Consider the following 16,301-nt stretch of genomic DNA (forward strand, 5'->3'; position numbering starts at 1 on the left):
ACTTCTCTAGGAAGGCTGTTCCAGTGTTTGACCACCCTCTGGCTAAATAAATGCTTCCTAATGTCATTTAAGCCTCCCCATTTTAACATAGGATTTCATAACTGTATTACTTTCTTCCCTGGTTTCTATTTGTGGTTGTTATATTTGCATTATAAGCAGAAGTGATAATTACTATCTACAAAGTTCCTGTTCAACTTTAGTTTGGTTCTGACTTTATGAAGAAGCTCCACAATGGCAGAATTTTTTGAGAAGGTTCAGTTAAACAGTTCAGTGGTTTAGAAATATTTAGGGGCAAAAGGTGTCAAGGACATCCTGAAAAAGAACCCACAAAATCCAAACTGAAATTTCATGGCCTTATATTATGATGGTGCCAAGACTGAATAGTAGAAGCAATCATCTCTTATAATGCAGATTATTGTAAATTAATTATTATTATTGTAAATTAATCTAATGCAAATTAAGAATATTCAGATGTGTTTCTGACATCTACAAGTGAATTTGTTCAGCTTCTTAATTTGTCAGTATTGAATTAGAGTAATACACAAGGACTGAACAAGTTTAAAATCCTGCTGTGCATCCCTTCTCCCTGCTTTTAAAAAAAATCAAACCCACAACTGCAGGAGTATCTTTCAAAAAAAAGAAAAAAAAGTCTGCAGCTATGTTCATTACACTCTAAGGGGAGCCAGAGGTGGGTGAAAGATGTTTTGCCTTGAGTCACAGAAGAGTTCCGAGATGATATGAAATGAACAAGCAGTTCATGTTTCAACCACACACGCACACAGAAAGAGACAACTGTGTAACCTGTCAGATTTTTGCAGATATGTTGCTTCCCCGCCCCTTACTGCACTGTCTTGGCAGAAGAACTAGAAAAGGGAATCGGCTCAGTCATACACCCCAGGTAAACCTAACAGGATGCAAGAGGCCATTTGAACTGCACTTTTTAAACCCGCCAGGACCTCTTCTCTCTACCATGCCCAGAGAATGAAGGCTCCTCCAGTCATGCTGATAAAAGGGATATTACTGTACATACTTCTAGTAATGCTGTCTCAGAGCAACTATCAAGTTTACGGTAAGATGTGGTCTTATAATTTAACCTGTCTGTAGTTATTAAACATTGCAGAAGGAGAATAGGAACCAAAGCAGTGCTTAGTGTACCTTGAAGATAATATGTGTCTTATTTTATTACCACATCAGAGACTCCTGCTTTGATTGAAGAGGAAGATGACAATAATTGAGAAAAATTCAGTAACTGTCTAGATCAGAACTCTAGCACTTGGGGACCAAATACACCTGGCTTTGTGGCCAAAGGCTCTGCTTTTAAGGGGTTTGGCATCATTCAAGCCTCTGCTTGAAATCTGGGAATCCTACTAACTCTGAACTAAATCCTATTTGCAGTTAAGTTATCCTTACCGGATAAGTGTACCTTCAGTTATTAGTTTAACTCCACCTAATTTTCATCCTAATTTCAACTTTGAATCTGTACAGTTTTTAAATAGAGAGATTCTCCTAATTCGGACTGATGTGAGAACTACACTGTGATCAGTATATTTCTAATATTATTTTTATTTTATTTTACTTAATGAGATTACTTTGTTTCAAGTTCTTCCATGCTAGTATCATACAGGAGTCATAAGTGCTGGTTTTGAAAGGAAGGCAGTCATACAGAAAGGATATCTGCTGCAGTGGATGCGCTCAGCTGCTGTTGATACATTTCAGATATATTAACTGATAAATTGATAAAAATAACCTTTTTTATAAGGCACTGATAAAATTATACAAACAAAATGAATTGGTTATGTGAAGCTTAAGTTGACATGCATGGGTAAAGTCTGCAAATCTATTACATCTTTTGACACTCTTTGTTTTTATGAATAAAACACATTTTTAGTACTAACAGGTGAGGTTGAACAAGCATTCAGAGTATCTGCCTGGAAAGGGAAACTCAAGTATTTAGCTTAAAAGACATGAATTACCATATCAGTCAGAGATGTCTATTTCCTAATTGGGGTGTGGTCTGAGCTCGAGGAGGCTACTGAACTGCTTTACATTTGATTTTCAAATGAATAAACTAATGTACTTCTTAAGGAGGTGTATCTAGAGCTGATAACCTCCTTCATACCTTAAAAAGAAACACATTCTTGTCTTCTAAGAGTTAACCACTGTTTCTGTTCACTTCACTAAGTCTGTGTGTGTTATTAGTTCCTCACATAATCACCTCTCCGCATCATCCAGTATAGTTCGTTAATGCATAGACAAGTCCTCCATACTCATCTGCCAGGTTCCTATACACTGTTTTTAAAACAAAATGTAATTTCTGTCCTGTTACTTATTGCATCAATCTTGTTTACACATTTTATTCTACTAGGTTTTATTCTTTGATCTACATCAAAACTACTTGGTGTCCTCTGAGAACCATACTATTTCCTTCTATACACCTATATTACTACAAATACCAGAATCATGTTTATAGGAGGATTACAGAGCAAAAAGTTTTGCAAGTCAGTCTCCACAGAGCCATGATGTAATTATTTTTTTAATGTATTTACCTTTTAGCCGTAGGTTTTCCAAGCTTGTTTCGTTTTTATTTTGGTTAGAAGTAAGCTGAAAATTGAAGCCAGCCTCTTTAAGCTTTGTATGTTGCAAGTCTATCCAAAGTTTCCCTTACTCCTAACAGAATCTAAGTTGACCACCCAGATTTCATATTCAAAAACCTGCAAATTTTTTCTGAATTAGGGAGGGAGAAGTAACCTTGTTTCTGATAAGTCACAAGCAGAAGGACCTTCTCCTCTCTCACCCCAGTAATTTTAGTCCAGCCAGACCTTGTCTCCTCTATAACACCAAAGAACAGGTTGTTCCCATCCAGTCTCCTGAAGGATGGTTGTTGATGTCTGGACAGCATACATAAAGCAAACCAGGCGTTTCATCCCAACGAAAATAAAACCCAGCAAACCTCCCCTCGGTCCAGGAAGGCCCAGCCAGTAACTGAGTACGTGCACACGTGCCCACTAATGGTGGGCACAGTTCTCGGTGTTAGCTTGTGGGATAGCCTGCATGTGCTGACACTCAGCTAAGCAGAAATGTTCCACCTTCAAGCTTCAGTCATCAGAATACGAAGCCATGTTTTCTGCTCTTACACAGCTTTCATCAGAGTATAATGAAAAAAAATGATGCAGTTCTCTGTCAGCTTTACAAATGCTACCATTGCCAGGAAAAACAAAGAAAACACCAAAAAAAACCCCCAAAAAACCCAAAACCACAAACAAACAAAACCAGGAAAACAATAAGAAACCCAGAAAATCCTTCATTGTATATCAAGTGAACAGAAAAAGTACATTACTGTATCTTTAAGATGGCATGAAAAAAATTAAGTGAAAAGGACTAAAATTAAATTTCTATTAGCATAATGACATCCTTTGAAAAATCCAAATTCTGATATAAATACATAAAATGAATAAACCAAAATTTTACATAATTCCAGGAAAAGCCTTCTCTGAAGTTAGAAGTCTGAAAAAGGCCTATCCAGGTATTACTTAATATGTCTTCTGAAGTGCTTATCTTTCTAAATACACCTTACCTAAATTCCAGATGGGAGCATATTTTTCCATGAGTTCTCCTCACAGCCTATTTCCTTGTTTGTTGTTAAAATTAACAAAGTCATGAAAATCTCAGTGTTAAATCTGAAACCCCAACAAATCAATGCACTTGGTGTTGGTTTTGTGCTATGGCCTTAGTCAGAAACTTCACAGAACACCAGACCCGAATTAAAGCCATTAATAGTGCTTTGCCATGTTCAGAGACAGGCCCAAACACAGGACTCAAAACTGACTGTGGGCATTTAATTTTCATGACTAGTTGGCATTTCATACCTCAGCCATTCTATGCCTCAGGGAATTATACATATGGGATGTATTGTATCCCAACCCTTGCTCCTTTTTTTTTTTTTTTTTTTAAGGTAGGAGAGAGGGAAAACCAAAATAAAGATAAATCCTTTTGAAACTAAATGCCTCAGAAATTTCAACTAATAAGTCCTGGTTTGCTGGATAGCATTTATATGTCAAAGATTAGAAGGCTCAGTTTTTAAATTTTTAGCTATTATTTTTCTACAAATGGGTTGAGTTAGGTAAATGGAAAGCCATCTCCATTAAACCTCTTTTGTTTGCATGACAAATCACGTCATGGCTATGTTTTCTAGAACATAAGAATGAGAAAAAGAAGTTTTTTTATAACAGAAAGTGTTGTTATGGGTATTTCCTTATTGTACACGTTATGTGATACGTGTTTTCATTTGAAATCTTTATCCTGGCTGTACACTATATAGAAGATTTTCCTTACCTATGAGTCTGGCTCACCACAGCCTGCTCAGAAATACACTCGAGCAATCTAAGAGAAAACGAGCTTTTAGTCAAACTCCATCTTACCAAGGAGTGTAAGTTTGAAGCTGATATACAAAGGTTCGGTATGTTACAGATTCTTTCACTCTCTTGAAAACTGCACATTCAGATTTTCATCCATGTATGTGACACTGAAAACCTAAGACTTGGTACAAGACCTTGTAACTTGTTTCAGGTCTCAGCTCATAACAGCGTTAAAGAAAGAAAAGGTAATTCAATTTATCCTGGAAAGCACATATAGAATAGAATTGGCAGATGATGTCTCCACCTTTGACTTCTCGTAAGCCACAGGAGGCAGCAGACAGAGAAAAGCGAAGATATACAGTCACAGGAAAAGTACGCCAAGCCGTGTTTGTGCTCATTCATTAAATGAAGCTTATTTCACATTTATCTTTCTAATGACAACCGATGAACAGACAAGTTTTTTGCTCGTTATCAGGTGTGTTGATTTTTTCCCCTGTTAAAAAAAAATCCTTCATTCTCTAAGTTATCATGGTTTATATTATTATTTAATCACAAATCTTCACTGACACCTATTTCTGCCAAATGGCCTTTACAAGAAACCCGTGAAAGATATTTTTAAAGTTTGCCTTAAATATTTTATTCGATATTAAAAGTCCCTTTTTTTTTTAAGATTTTATCCACTGCTTTTTATCCACTTAAAGATTCTTGCTAAGTGAGGTCTGATTTGAGAGAGGAAAGGTTAATTAGAGATTTCAGGGCATGTTCATTATGAATTCCCACACTTAATTACTAGAGAAAAAAAAAGACTGGATTATAGGAAAAGGTTTTCTCTAGCTCAGAATTTTAGGTTTTGAAGTGCAAAATAATTCAAATTAAGAATTTTCCAAAGCCTGGGAAAGATGTCTAACTCTTATTCACTCATCTTTTATGATGGTATTGTTCTAGAAGGTCCTCCAATTGAGGGCTAATAACACTTACCAAAGACTAGGTTTCTTCCTAGCAAAAAGTTGAAAATCTGAAGCCCAAGTCATTCAGCCATCAGTCATTAACAAGACACAGAAACACACAAGAACAATTGTGATTATTTTTCATGCTCCAATCATTGTCTTGTAACTTCTTTTAAAAAATATATATAATTAAGGGCAACCTAAAGTCCCATTGCTTTAACCCTCTGAAAGGAAGATCCTTTTGCAGGCTCTGAGGACAGTCTACAAATTCTCATACACACTGAAAGGCAACTAGTAGCATGTATGGCTCCTGGCTAGGAAGTTCAAAAGATTACTCTATTGGACGGACAGGAAAAAAACCAAAATGAAACAAAACAAACAAACCAACCACAAACAAACAAAACCCCCACTGAATAAAAGTGATGCTTACCCAGCACCCACAGGCTTCTTTCAAGGGATCCACAAATGATAACTAAGAAAATTAAATCAGTTTTCGGTAAGCTAAACTTCTTCTACCAGGTTTATAGCTACTTTGGAAGAAGGGGGAAAAAAAGGCATTATAAACTAGAGGAAATGTAGAACCAAGTGAAACCAAATAGTCTCAACCCCCACTTATTTTAAGGGAAAAGAGGATTTGTGCACTAGGGTTAATTGACAGCAGGCTGCCAAACACTTTCACCTGCACCAGCAGCCAGTGATGAAGGCCAAGAGGTGTGTGGAGACTGATGTCACCCAAATATCTATCTGGAAGTACCTCTGAGGATCAATGGGACAGGAGGGCTCTGCTGCTCAGAAATCGTGGGCAGGCAGTGACCTATTGGGCTGCGTGGCAAGGGCAGTATGAGTTTTACCACATGCAGTTCCTAAAGCTCAGTGGTACATTCCATAGGTAACCCCTTGGAGAACGCAAGGGTGTTGGAGTCAGGCCCATCAAATGCAATGGAATTTTACTCCAGAAATGTAATTTAACCAGACGTGACTATATTTGAATTATACTAGTAAGTGAATAATCACCACCAAAAGTGAATGATCACTACCAGAACATGAAGGAGCAAAGCTGTAGCATGTGTCGGCATAGGCACTTGGGAAAAAAGGAGAAGCACTATTCAAGCTCACTTGACTGAGAGATGTACTAGCACATTTCAGTTGAACACCTCTTAAAAAGGTACTATATGAGCAAAAAGTAACAGAAGTAATACCAATGCCAGTGGAACTGAAACAAACAAACAAACAAACACCTAGCCAAACAAAACCTTCAAACACCAGCCAACCAAAAAAACCCACAATAAACCTCAAACCAAACCAACCAACCAACCAACCAACAACAACAACAGCAAACCAAAACCAAATTGTAACCAAGTAAATGCTTCACAAGTAGTAGAATAGCTCCTTATGGAATTGGATGTTCATCTGAATTAATGAGGATTAGTAACCCTGTCCCAAGTGAATGCTGTTGGATGCAAAAAATTTGCTCAATGCTGATCAGGTGATTCTTCCGAAAGTGACAGTCGGCAGTGATTTATACTCTGCTGTAAAAGCACCAGGTGATTCAAAATCAAGAAAAACATGACTCCCTGCATTGGAAAAAGATAGGAATGAAAGAGGTGCAACAACTTCTGTCTCTCTGCCTGGTTAATCTGAATGAGAGAGTGCCACTGAAGTCTGTTTTAAAACTTTGAGAGAAATTTGACTTCTGGAAAATTGTAGTTTGTTTTGGTTTGGGTTTTTCTTGTTTAGTTGTGTTTTGTTTTTCCCAAAGGAGAATTTTGGAAAAGACAAAACTATATGATAAAATAATTAGATGAAAGGCATCAGAAAGTATCTGTTCTGCAGAGACCTGCACATCCTTCACGAAATACCTGTTATATAGGATAATACCAGAAGGAAGGCTACTATCAGGGCACAATCCAAGCTTTATAGATACTTCCTCAAGTGTTATCTTCCATGGCAATCGCTGCTCAAACAGTTGAAACCTCTGCTTTCTAATTTGAATTTTAAGTTTCTATTTTCACACTATCGATAACCATGCGCTGCTACTGTGGTATGACCAAAATAGATATGACCCATTTATCTGAAACCAAATCATGCTTTCTTTTTATCAGAGGTGGAAGAGTCTAAGTGAAAGATAAGTGATCCTTCTTCATAACTAAAATATTTCTTGCAATAATAAAATATGTCCTATTCAGGGGAGCAGAAAAGGGACTGGGTGACTGGGCAGGGCATGCTGTCTTAACACCCAAATACTACCTGTGAACAGGGCCAGGCTCTACATGTTAAAGCTGTTGCTATTGCAATACATCTACCACATAATATACCTTGGAATAAATAAATAAATATATAATGTATATTTACCATATTAAATAATACATTTTATTATTTTATTCATATTAAATATCATGCAATAAGTTAAATGTTATATTAAATATATTGCTATTGCTACCACATCCAGATGGATGATCCCTGGGAGAATGTCTCTTCCTGTACACCACACATTTATTTATAATCAGGAGCTATTATTGAGGCAATGTTGTGGCAGGAAGTAGATCATGAGCACATCTCATGTATCAGTGGAGACCACCTAAGAAGTGCCATAGTGCCTAAGACCAGTGCTCTGTCTCTGGCAGCAGCAAGAAGAAAGGCTGCTCAGGGAGAGCACATGGGCATGGCCACTTTCTGTGGTCCACTCCCCTCCTCTCCCCCCAGCAATGAAACAGTTGCACTGGCGATATCGGCATGTACATCTTTTTGAAGTCCTTTCAGAATCTGTTTATGGACCTGATGTCCACAAACTTGTCTACATGCTTGCATACACTGACCAGTTAAAAGGCAAATTCAGCTACACCCTGTTTCTCTGAAAATAAGACAGGGTCTTATATCAATTTTTGCTCCAAATGATGCTTACTTTTTTTACATGTATAGCTGCCTGGACACTATTTAAATTGACTTTTTTTTTTTTTTTGACAGCAACTAGGGCTTATTTTTGGAGTGGGGCTTATATTTCAAGCATCCTCAAAAATCCTGAAAAATCATGCTAGGGCTTATTTTCAGGGTACATCTTATTTTTGGGGAAACAGGGTATTATCCTGACAGATATCTATGCAGGCTAGTCCTCAGGGCTGCCAGTGATTCAAAATCTGCAAGCTTCTACAGAAACCAGTTACAGTATTACTGTTTTCACAGTTAGGCAGTCTTTCAAACCATGTAATCAACCTTCCCTACTTCACTTTTAGACCATTATTTTTCCCCATACCTAACAGAAACATGAAAAAACAGATTATTTCATTTATTCTTCATTTATGTCTTTGCATGGTTTTATGATGTCCTTTCTTCTCATTGTTGTTTGCTTATTTGTTTGTTTGGTTGGTTTTTTAAGTGAAATAACCCCAAGATTTCAAGCTTTCCTTCATGGTCTTCTTATCATGTTCATGGTATTCGCTGGCCTCTTTACGACTTGGAAAGACTCCAAGCATTGCTTCCCTTCTTTCTTGAAGAGCAGTGCAAAAGACTGGACAAGACCTAGGGGCACTTACAAGTCCTTAGCAGAACACAAAGGCTGTTGCATGTCCTCTGTATATCTTCTCCAACTGAGCCTGCCTTTTTACAAAGAATTTCTGTAATTTATCTTGTAAATCTAATTGACTGCTGGTAATCTATTGGCAGCTTCCTCTCTTCACTAACTAGTGAACTAATATTTTCTCAGTTTCTCTATTGTACATAGCAGAGATATATCAGAGGCGACAATTTCTTGCAGTGCCTTATCAGCCTTATATATCAGCCTTATAACCCAAATATCAGCCTTACAGTGAATAGCCTCTTCTTCATTATGAAGCAAGATCGAGCACGTTTGATAGGACAAAATGAGAACAATATTAAAGATCTAGGTTTAGAGGCAGACGAATGCCTTCTCATTTTCAGACACCCATTCTCAGTCACCTTAAAGAGAGCAAAATGAAAAACCAACAGAAGCAAAGCATTAGCTCTGCTATAATGAAGGCTGTGAACACACTTATGCTCAAAACTCAGTATTACTGAGTGCTCTACAATTCATTTATGGTGTGGAGTAGTCTGAGATCTGTAGAGAAAAGGCTTGCAAACTGAAGGTCATGAAAGAAAACTGTTAATCTGGCCACCCCAAGCTCTTGAATACACTACCCAGGTATTCACAAGGATTGCTAAATCATGTGCATAAGAAACCCTGGCTGAGAGTGGAGGTGAGATGTTCAATATCACAGTTACATGCACTGGCTGCCTGGGGGCCCAGACCCTCCGTCCCTTGAAACAGCACCGGCTGCTGACAGACAGACAGACCACTCTGCTCCCCACACAGCTCTTTCCTCCCCTTCCACAAATTAACAAGAATTGTGAAGTAAACAATAATCTGGAGTAAAGCTAAAAGTAAGAGAAAAGATATGTGAGAAAGCACAGGAAAACTTGCAATATATATTTCCTTTCTAAACTATTAAATTTGTAACTTGACTGAGATATAGAAAAAGGTAAAAATTCGTATCGGAGGAAGAAAGTGCTCCTAAAAATGAAAGAACCAATAGTCTGGATGTTATCTGCTGTCACTGTCCCATATAGAGATCAGATCTGCTGCAAGTAGACAAGGGAAGTCTTGAGAAATGAGAGAAAAGAAACTGTGATCAGTGTCATGGAGAGTTTATAGCAGACCGTAATCACCATGATTTTTGTTATATTTTTCTTCTCTTCCAGGATTTGATGCCACCGATTGTCCAGCTGAAATTCGAGTTAAAAGACACTCCCAATACAAAGTTTATATTGGGAACTCTTTGATTATAGACTGTCCAGTTCACTACTGCAAGAAAAAGCCAGTCATGCAGTGGTGCAAGTTGGAGGTGGCTACATGTATGCTGGTGAAGGAGGGTAAAGCAGAATGGAAGTCCAGGGTGTTTACTCTGGAGTTTTTCTCAGTTCATCAGAATGATAGCGGACTGTATCGTTGTCGAGCAATAGAGAACAACTTGCACAGTGAGAGCCATGGAATAACTGTTATTGTTGAAGGTGAGACTCCTATATTATGAAATAACACTTTTAAACAAAAGGATACCACATACAGAAAAGCTCATGCATGCTGGAGGATGGCTTCTCCCAACATGTTTTACTGGTAGCACAATTGTGCTGGTACTTGCCACCTTCTTCACACTTCTCTCCTACCTCTTGGTAGGATAGAAACAAAAGGAAAGAACAAAATAAATTTAAAAAAAACCCACCAAAAAAACCCAAGAGTATGTGGAAGAGAAAAGCAAAGCTGCCGACAACAAACAGCCATTAGTGGACTATTTGATAGTAAAAAAATATCAACTGGAACAAAAAAAGATTGTGGGAGGACAGCCTGGTTATACATCACATGGACTAGATGGGATGCAAATGGTCATGTAGTAGTGTGTGGGCACACAACAGTAAAAAGACAAAGCAATTCAAGTGTCTTGTTGAGAATGATCTCTCTTGCAACAAACAGAGAGAAAGTATAATTTTGTACCCCAAGAAGTTCAAGAGCAGGAAAGATTACAATAGCTTTAAATGATCTTAAAGACGAGCAAGGCTTTCACATTAACTTAGGCAGTCAGGATGCCAAGTCTAGATTATGACCAGCCAGGTCTGCCCTCCTCAATGTTGCGCTGCAGCTAGAAAGTGATCCGTGTGGCTGTAGTGTCCTACTGACCCCAGGCAGCTGAGTAGTAAGATTTTTTGGTTGCCCATTCCTCTCCTGCTAAGTTAATTAACTTTAAAACCTTGTTTATTGCCACACAAAATGCTGCAACAGATGGAACAACATCAAAATGTATGGGTATAATGTGCTAGCAGACGCAGTATGTGCCCAGCTCATGATGCAAGTTTCCTTTTAAATATGTTCTGCCAATCTATTTTAATGCCAAAGAGGCCTGAAAGAGAGAATTACTCTGTTGGCAGTGGGAGACCAACATGTTATTCCCCCTCCTTCCAAAACACCCTACCTTCTGCTTGTTGCATTTTGTTCCCTCTTCCATCAGCAGATTGGAGGGGAGTCTTGTGAAGACTTCAGTATGTGATGCAGAGAGAACACAACTGCAGTGCAAAATGTCAGGTTGCTGTTTCACTTCCCTGTCTTGTTTTTATCTTTCAGAAAAGTCTGAAAACATTATCACAATTTCACCAGAAAGTAAGTTGTAATTCTTATTTCCTCTTTAAGAGAAAGGAACTAATCTGTATTGCTATGAATTTCTGGTTAGTGTTTTGAGCAGTCAGGGCAAATTTAAACTCATTGTTGAACTACAGTTGCTTGCTTTCCATTTGAACAAAATACAGTCTCCCAAAGGTCACAGTTTTTGCAGCTAGGACTGTCCAGCACCCAGCATAAAAGGGACAAAGCCAATCAAAATAAGTCCTGGTGGTATACTCTACACTTCGGACGTGCTCTTTCATATCCCAGTGATATATGTCTTATACGTACAAAGTGTTAGGAATCATGTTATACCATCATCTTAACTTTGCCTGAGGTATGGTTTTTACTCACAGTTAGTTATTGTTCACAATTACAATTGCAAAAATATATTGGAAGTTCAGAGCGGGGCTCTAATTCTGAGCATTTCTTTGTTTCTGCCAGCCTTCTGCCATGCATCATTCATAAACTACACTTTCATACTTCCTAGAATGTCCATGGAGATAAGGTTGTCTCATAACATACTGTGCCAAATTACAGAATGTTTAAGTATGTTAAGAAGCCAGTTGCATCAGAAAGACGTAATACTAAGGCCAGTCAAATATTTCTCTATGCTAATACACGTTAATGCAATTTTAGATACCACTGGCATCTCAGAAGAGTTCCAAGAAGCTGGAAACTACAAGATATGGCACATTATTTGTGCTTCAGCAGCTGTGGGTCTATGTTGTCCTTTCATTGTCGTGTGCATGTTCTGGTGTCTAAGGAGGTACCATGGTGAGCAGTTTTACCATCTAACCTTTGCCTACTGTGCATTTGATTCCGCTCCTTTTCACAGCTTCATGACAGTTGCATTCAAAGCTCTATGAAAATCCCCTAATAATTACCCCAACTGATTGCTGAGGTGTCCTTGTCGAGTGTGCCAGTTAGGAGACTGAATCTTTAAGAATTTAATTTGCCCCATGTATTGCTCCCTTCCAGAGACAGAAGGATAGAAGAAAAGTATGAACAAATAAAAAATTCAGACTTTATAATAGCTGGACGTTTTTCTCTTGTTTTGCAAATAATCAAACTAGAAATAAATAGGAGTTTTAGCCTTGCAAATGCAGTCAAGCCCTATCAAGTTACATTTTATATTCCTAGTTTTCCCTCTAAATTATCAAATAATTACAGTACTAATCTCTCCTGCTTTGCACGAACTCTTACACAGCTGCTATGTCCTAAATGAAGAATGGAACTTGGAGTCCCCCATATCTTAATTTAAATGATCTTGCATTTGTCTATTATAATCCCATGGAATTTTTTTAAATTTAAAAGAAATACGTTATTTCATCTTCCAATAAAATTGAACATGTTTGCTCAAAAGATGTGTTTACGATTTTCCATGCCTTTTTCTCCCCACTCAGTTCACTGAACACAGATAAAACTGGCCACAAGTACAATAGGAATTTTTCTGCTCCTATTCAGAGGAGGTCTGTGGAACACAGAAACTCATTCTATAAAGATGTCATTCTCTAATGGTTAGCTTTTGTCAGAATAGCTATTCCCAAATCCAGTTTGGAAATAGAGTTTCATTTTTTTAGGCCCACTTAAAATTGCAAGGATGCCTATAGTAATTAATACTCTCTACATAAGCAGAAAGGCATCTTCTCAATGCTGATTTATTGAAACAACTTTTTTTTTTTTCCCTCCCTTTTCCCAGCAAAGAAAAAAAGAACTCCATTAACCCAACAGAGACAAGTGAGCCTGGTATGTTTAAATTTTTCATCAAAACCTGACCACATCCTGTACAACCACATACTGAGAACAAGTCTTCGCGTAGTACAAAATGTGGCATAGGATCAGAGACAGATTTAGTGACTGTCTTAGTGCCTGGACCAGGGTTGACTGGTGTGAGATATCACCATGGCTGAGCTGAGGGAAGGAACTAAGGGTCTTAGCCACAAAGGTAGTTTAGGCATCTAAATTCCTGTTAAAACATTAATTTGTAAGTACCGTTCCAGTAAGAGTTTAGTCACCTAAAGCACCTCTGTTGATCTGGTTCAGACTGTCTGTGTAAGTCAAAAAATGACACACATAGCAAGGAAAATGATTGAAAAGAAAGACTTCTATATGTGGCTAGCACGAATTCACACAGGTCTTGCAGTCAGTTCCAGAGAAATTATGTGGGCAGAAAGCAGAAGGCAAAAGAGGTGACTGGAACTGACAGCTGTCAATCATAGGGATAGTGTTGGCAGGGATCAAAGGGCACCAAACAGGTTGCAGTGCTCCCGAAGTGCAACTTGGAGGAAAGAAAATTAAAAGCAGTATATTCTAGAAAAGTAGATGTCGAAAGAGGATTTCATTAGGGAGAGATGAATTTATAGAGGAATTTGAAGATTCAGAGAAGGAGAAGGAGAAAGATTTATCTGGAAAATAATAAGACAAAGAGGACAAAAAGCAAGTGATCAGGAAACAGAAGAACAGGGGCAACGAAGAAAAGCTGTTCTGAGGTTTGGAAGTAGAAATAAGGAAGATTCCATAAACTGAGAAGGGAAAGCCTTGAATGAGTGGCATAGAAGAGCTCTCTCAAAACGATAAATCAGTTTTGCCTTAAGCTGGCATCTTGCAAGAAAAGATGAGAGCTTGAGAAGGGAAATGGAATGAGTCAGGATGTATAAGAATGATTTCTAATTTTATGTCAAAGATCTACATAAAATCCAGTGACCAGGTGAATCCAATTCACCTGTGTTCAAAAGCACTTTTAAGAGGATAAAGTAACTTGAACAAAATCCCACATGTCCCTTATTTAGCAGGAGCACAGGCAACAGTCAGAAATGCACAGAGCTGTACCCTGTTCTTTTTTCTGCAGGTCAGCAGTCCAGCAGCTGCTCCATCCCACGCTCCTGGGACAACTCAAGCTTCAGAAGAAAGCTCCTCACTTTACTATTGCTCCATGGCAAGCCCACTGCAGGCCTTGCACAGCAACACAATTTATGACAACGATGTCCCTCCCTGGAATGCTCAGAGGACAGTGCCTGGGGCACCTCACAATGATCCTGTTATTCCTTCCATCCCAGTTTTACCTGAAAACCTAGATGCCCTCACATATGCTTCACTAAATCATTCTGCTTCTGCAGAAAGATGCCAGAGAAGGGAACTGACTGTGGAAAATGACCTTACAGAATATGCCTCCATTAATGTAAAAAAGTAAATAAATGTGGCAAGGACTACTCCAGAAAACCATTTTGCATGCAGTCTCACTTCTAGCTTCCCTCCGGGATGGCGTTCCTTTCTCTTTTGAGAAAATTCCCTTTTTGTTAAGAAGAACCTATGGATGCTCCCCTGCAACATCAGAATTCAAAATACATCCCGTGTCAATGGGTGGGTATTTGCACTGTGTGTTTGTCTCTTAAATGAGGGAATAAAAAAACCCCAAACAGTGGGCTTTCTTATTTTTCCTTTTTTTCCCAGGGTTCTGCTTCTAGTCTGACTTTGATTTGGTTACAGTTTGAATAGAGAAAAAGGGGAGAAGGGGTAGGTTTTCCTAGGATATACATGTAAAATGAATCCATGACGAAGATGATACTGGGTCAGGTTAATTTCTCCCAAGTAAAAGCTACGAGTGTCTGTGGGAGCATTTTTCTCTGAGTTTCTAAGAACATCCTTCTAAGGATTCAATTTTTCATTCCAGTTTATCTCTGTGCAAAGTTATGTGAGCACCATGAATGTCTAAAGCTATTATTAACCAAAATCAAGTGAATGATTGTGTATCTGTGTGTTTGGTTTTTGTGGAAAGCAGGGAAGGCAGAAATGGTTGTTTTCTGTTGACAAAGAATTCTCACAAATGTGTGAGAAAATATTGAAATATAGCGCACTGTGTTTTTCTCTTGGTGGGGTGGTTGGTTAGCTAAGTTATTGCATACTGCTTTTGTCCATGATGATTCAATGGAAATAACAAACAATCAGCAGTGATGGACCCCAGTCAAAATCAAAACATTTTGTTCACAAATAACTGTGTATAATGATGTCATACTAAGTTGTACTCCAAACACTGGCACAAAAAAGTGGTTATGCTTCACGCTCAGGTTTGCAGGAAAGAAGATAAAAAGGAGGTAAAGACCAAGGTGCCATTTGAAAAGAACACTCACGCCCTTCTTCTACACCACTTACTCAGCTCTAGCTTGGATACCATGCATCTGCTCTCCCAAAATAATGCTCTTAAAAATTAGTCTTAGCAATATTTGCACCAGAGGTTTACAGCAGCAAGCAGGGAATCTTTAACTTGGTTAAAAATTTGCACCACAGTTGAAAAGGAAGGATGTACCAGGTCTCAGACTGCACATAACACACCGCATGATTTGCACCCAAGTTAATGAAAGAAAGTAAGGCTCTTCTATCTTCATATTTCATCTTGGTATCATTCTGGCTGACACCAAAGTTGTTAAGCACATATGCATTCCCTGTTATTTTGGTCAGCTAGATGTTTTCTTATGCTTATGGAACACTTGTGCTCTGCCTCCTCCCCACCTTTGAACTCAGTCACAGTATCTGTTTGGATAAAAATCCTTCATAACTGTTTTGTTTGTTTGTTTTCTGGTTTTGTTGTTGCTTTGTATGATTTTTTTTTGTTTTAATATGTAAATTATCAATCCAGTAAATAATTAATAATCCTCATTAAAAAAAAAATAGAAAACTGTCTTTTAGAAAAATTCAGTTTGCTCTTTTTGTTTTAGTGGTCCAGTCCTCATATTGCTAGAGACTAATTATTTCAGGTGAAGGACTGGGAAACTTGGAGGAAGTTAGGTATGAACAGGCCCAGAAATAGACCTTTAGTAGCATTTATTGCTCAGCTGATGA

General features: G+C 38.1%; 1 protein-coding gene across 1 annotated transcript; it reads left to right on the forward strand.

The window, feature by feature from the left end:
* Positions 1 to 981: 981 nt before the first annotated feature.
* On the forward strand, positions 982 to 14,655 carry BTLA (B and T lymphocyte associated). Its single transcript, XM_065658708.1, has 6 exons — positions 982 to 1,069; positions 10,016 to 10,324; positions 11,427 to 11,462; positions 12,102 to 12,239; positions 13,165 to 13,211; positions 14,314 to 14,655. Exons 1-6 carry the CDS (start codon positions 982 to 984, stop codon positions 14,653 to 14,655), a joined length of 960 nt encoding a protein of 319 aa, XP_065514780.1.
* Positions 14,656 to 16,301: the final 1,646 nt, after the last annotated feature.

The sequence above is a fragment of the Caloenas nicobarica genome, chromosome 1 (assembly GCF_036013445.1).
Source record: "Caloenas nicobarica isolate bCalNic1 chromosome 1, bCalNic1.hap1, whole genome shotgun sequence".
NCBI lineage: Eukaryota > Metazoa > Chordata > Aves > Columbiformes > Columbidae > Caloenas > Caloenas nicobarica.

Excerpts from the sequence above, each read along its gene's own strand:
- BTLA (XM_065658708.1), top strand. The coding sequence starts at position 982 with ATGAAGGCTCCTCCAGTCATGCTGATAAAAGGGATATTACTGTACATA. Across the intron at positions 10,325-11,426 it reads AATAACTGTTATTGTTGAAG|AAAAGTCTGAAAACATTATC; the intron begins GTGAGACTCCTA and ends TTTATCTTTCAG. Across the intron at positions 12,240-13,164 it reads GTGTCTAAGGAGGTACCATG|CAAAGAAAAAAAGAACTCCA; the intron begins GTGAGCAGTTTT and ends CCCTTTTCCCAG.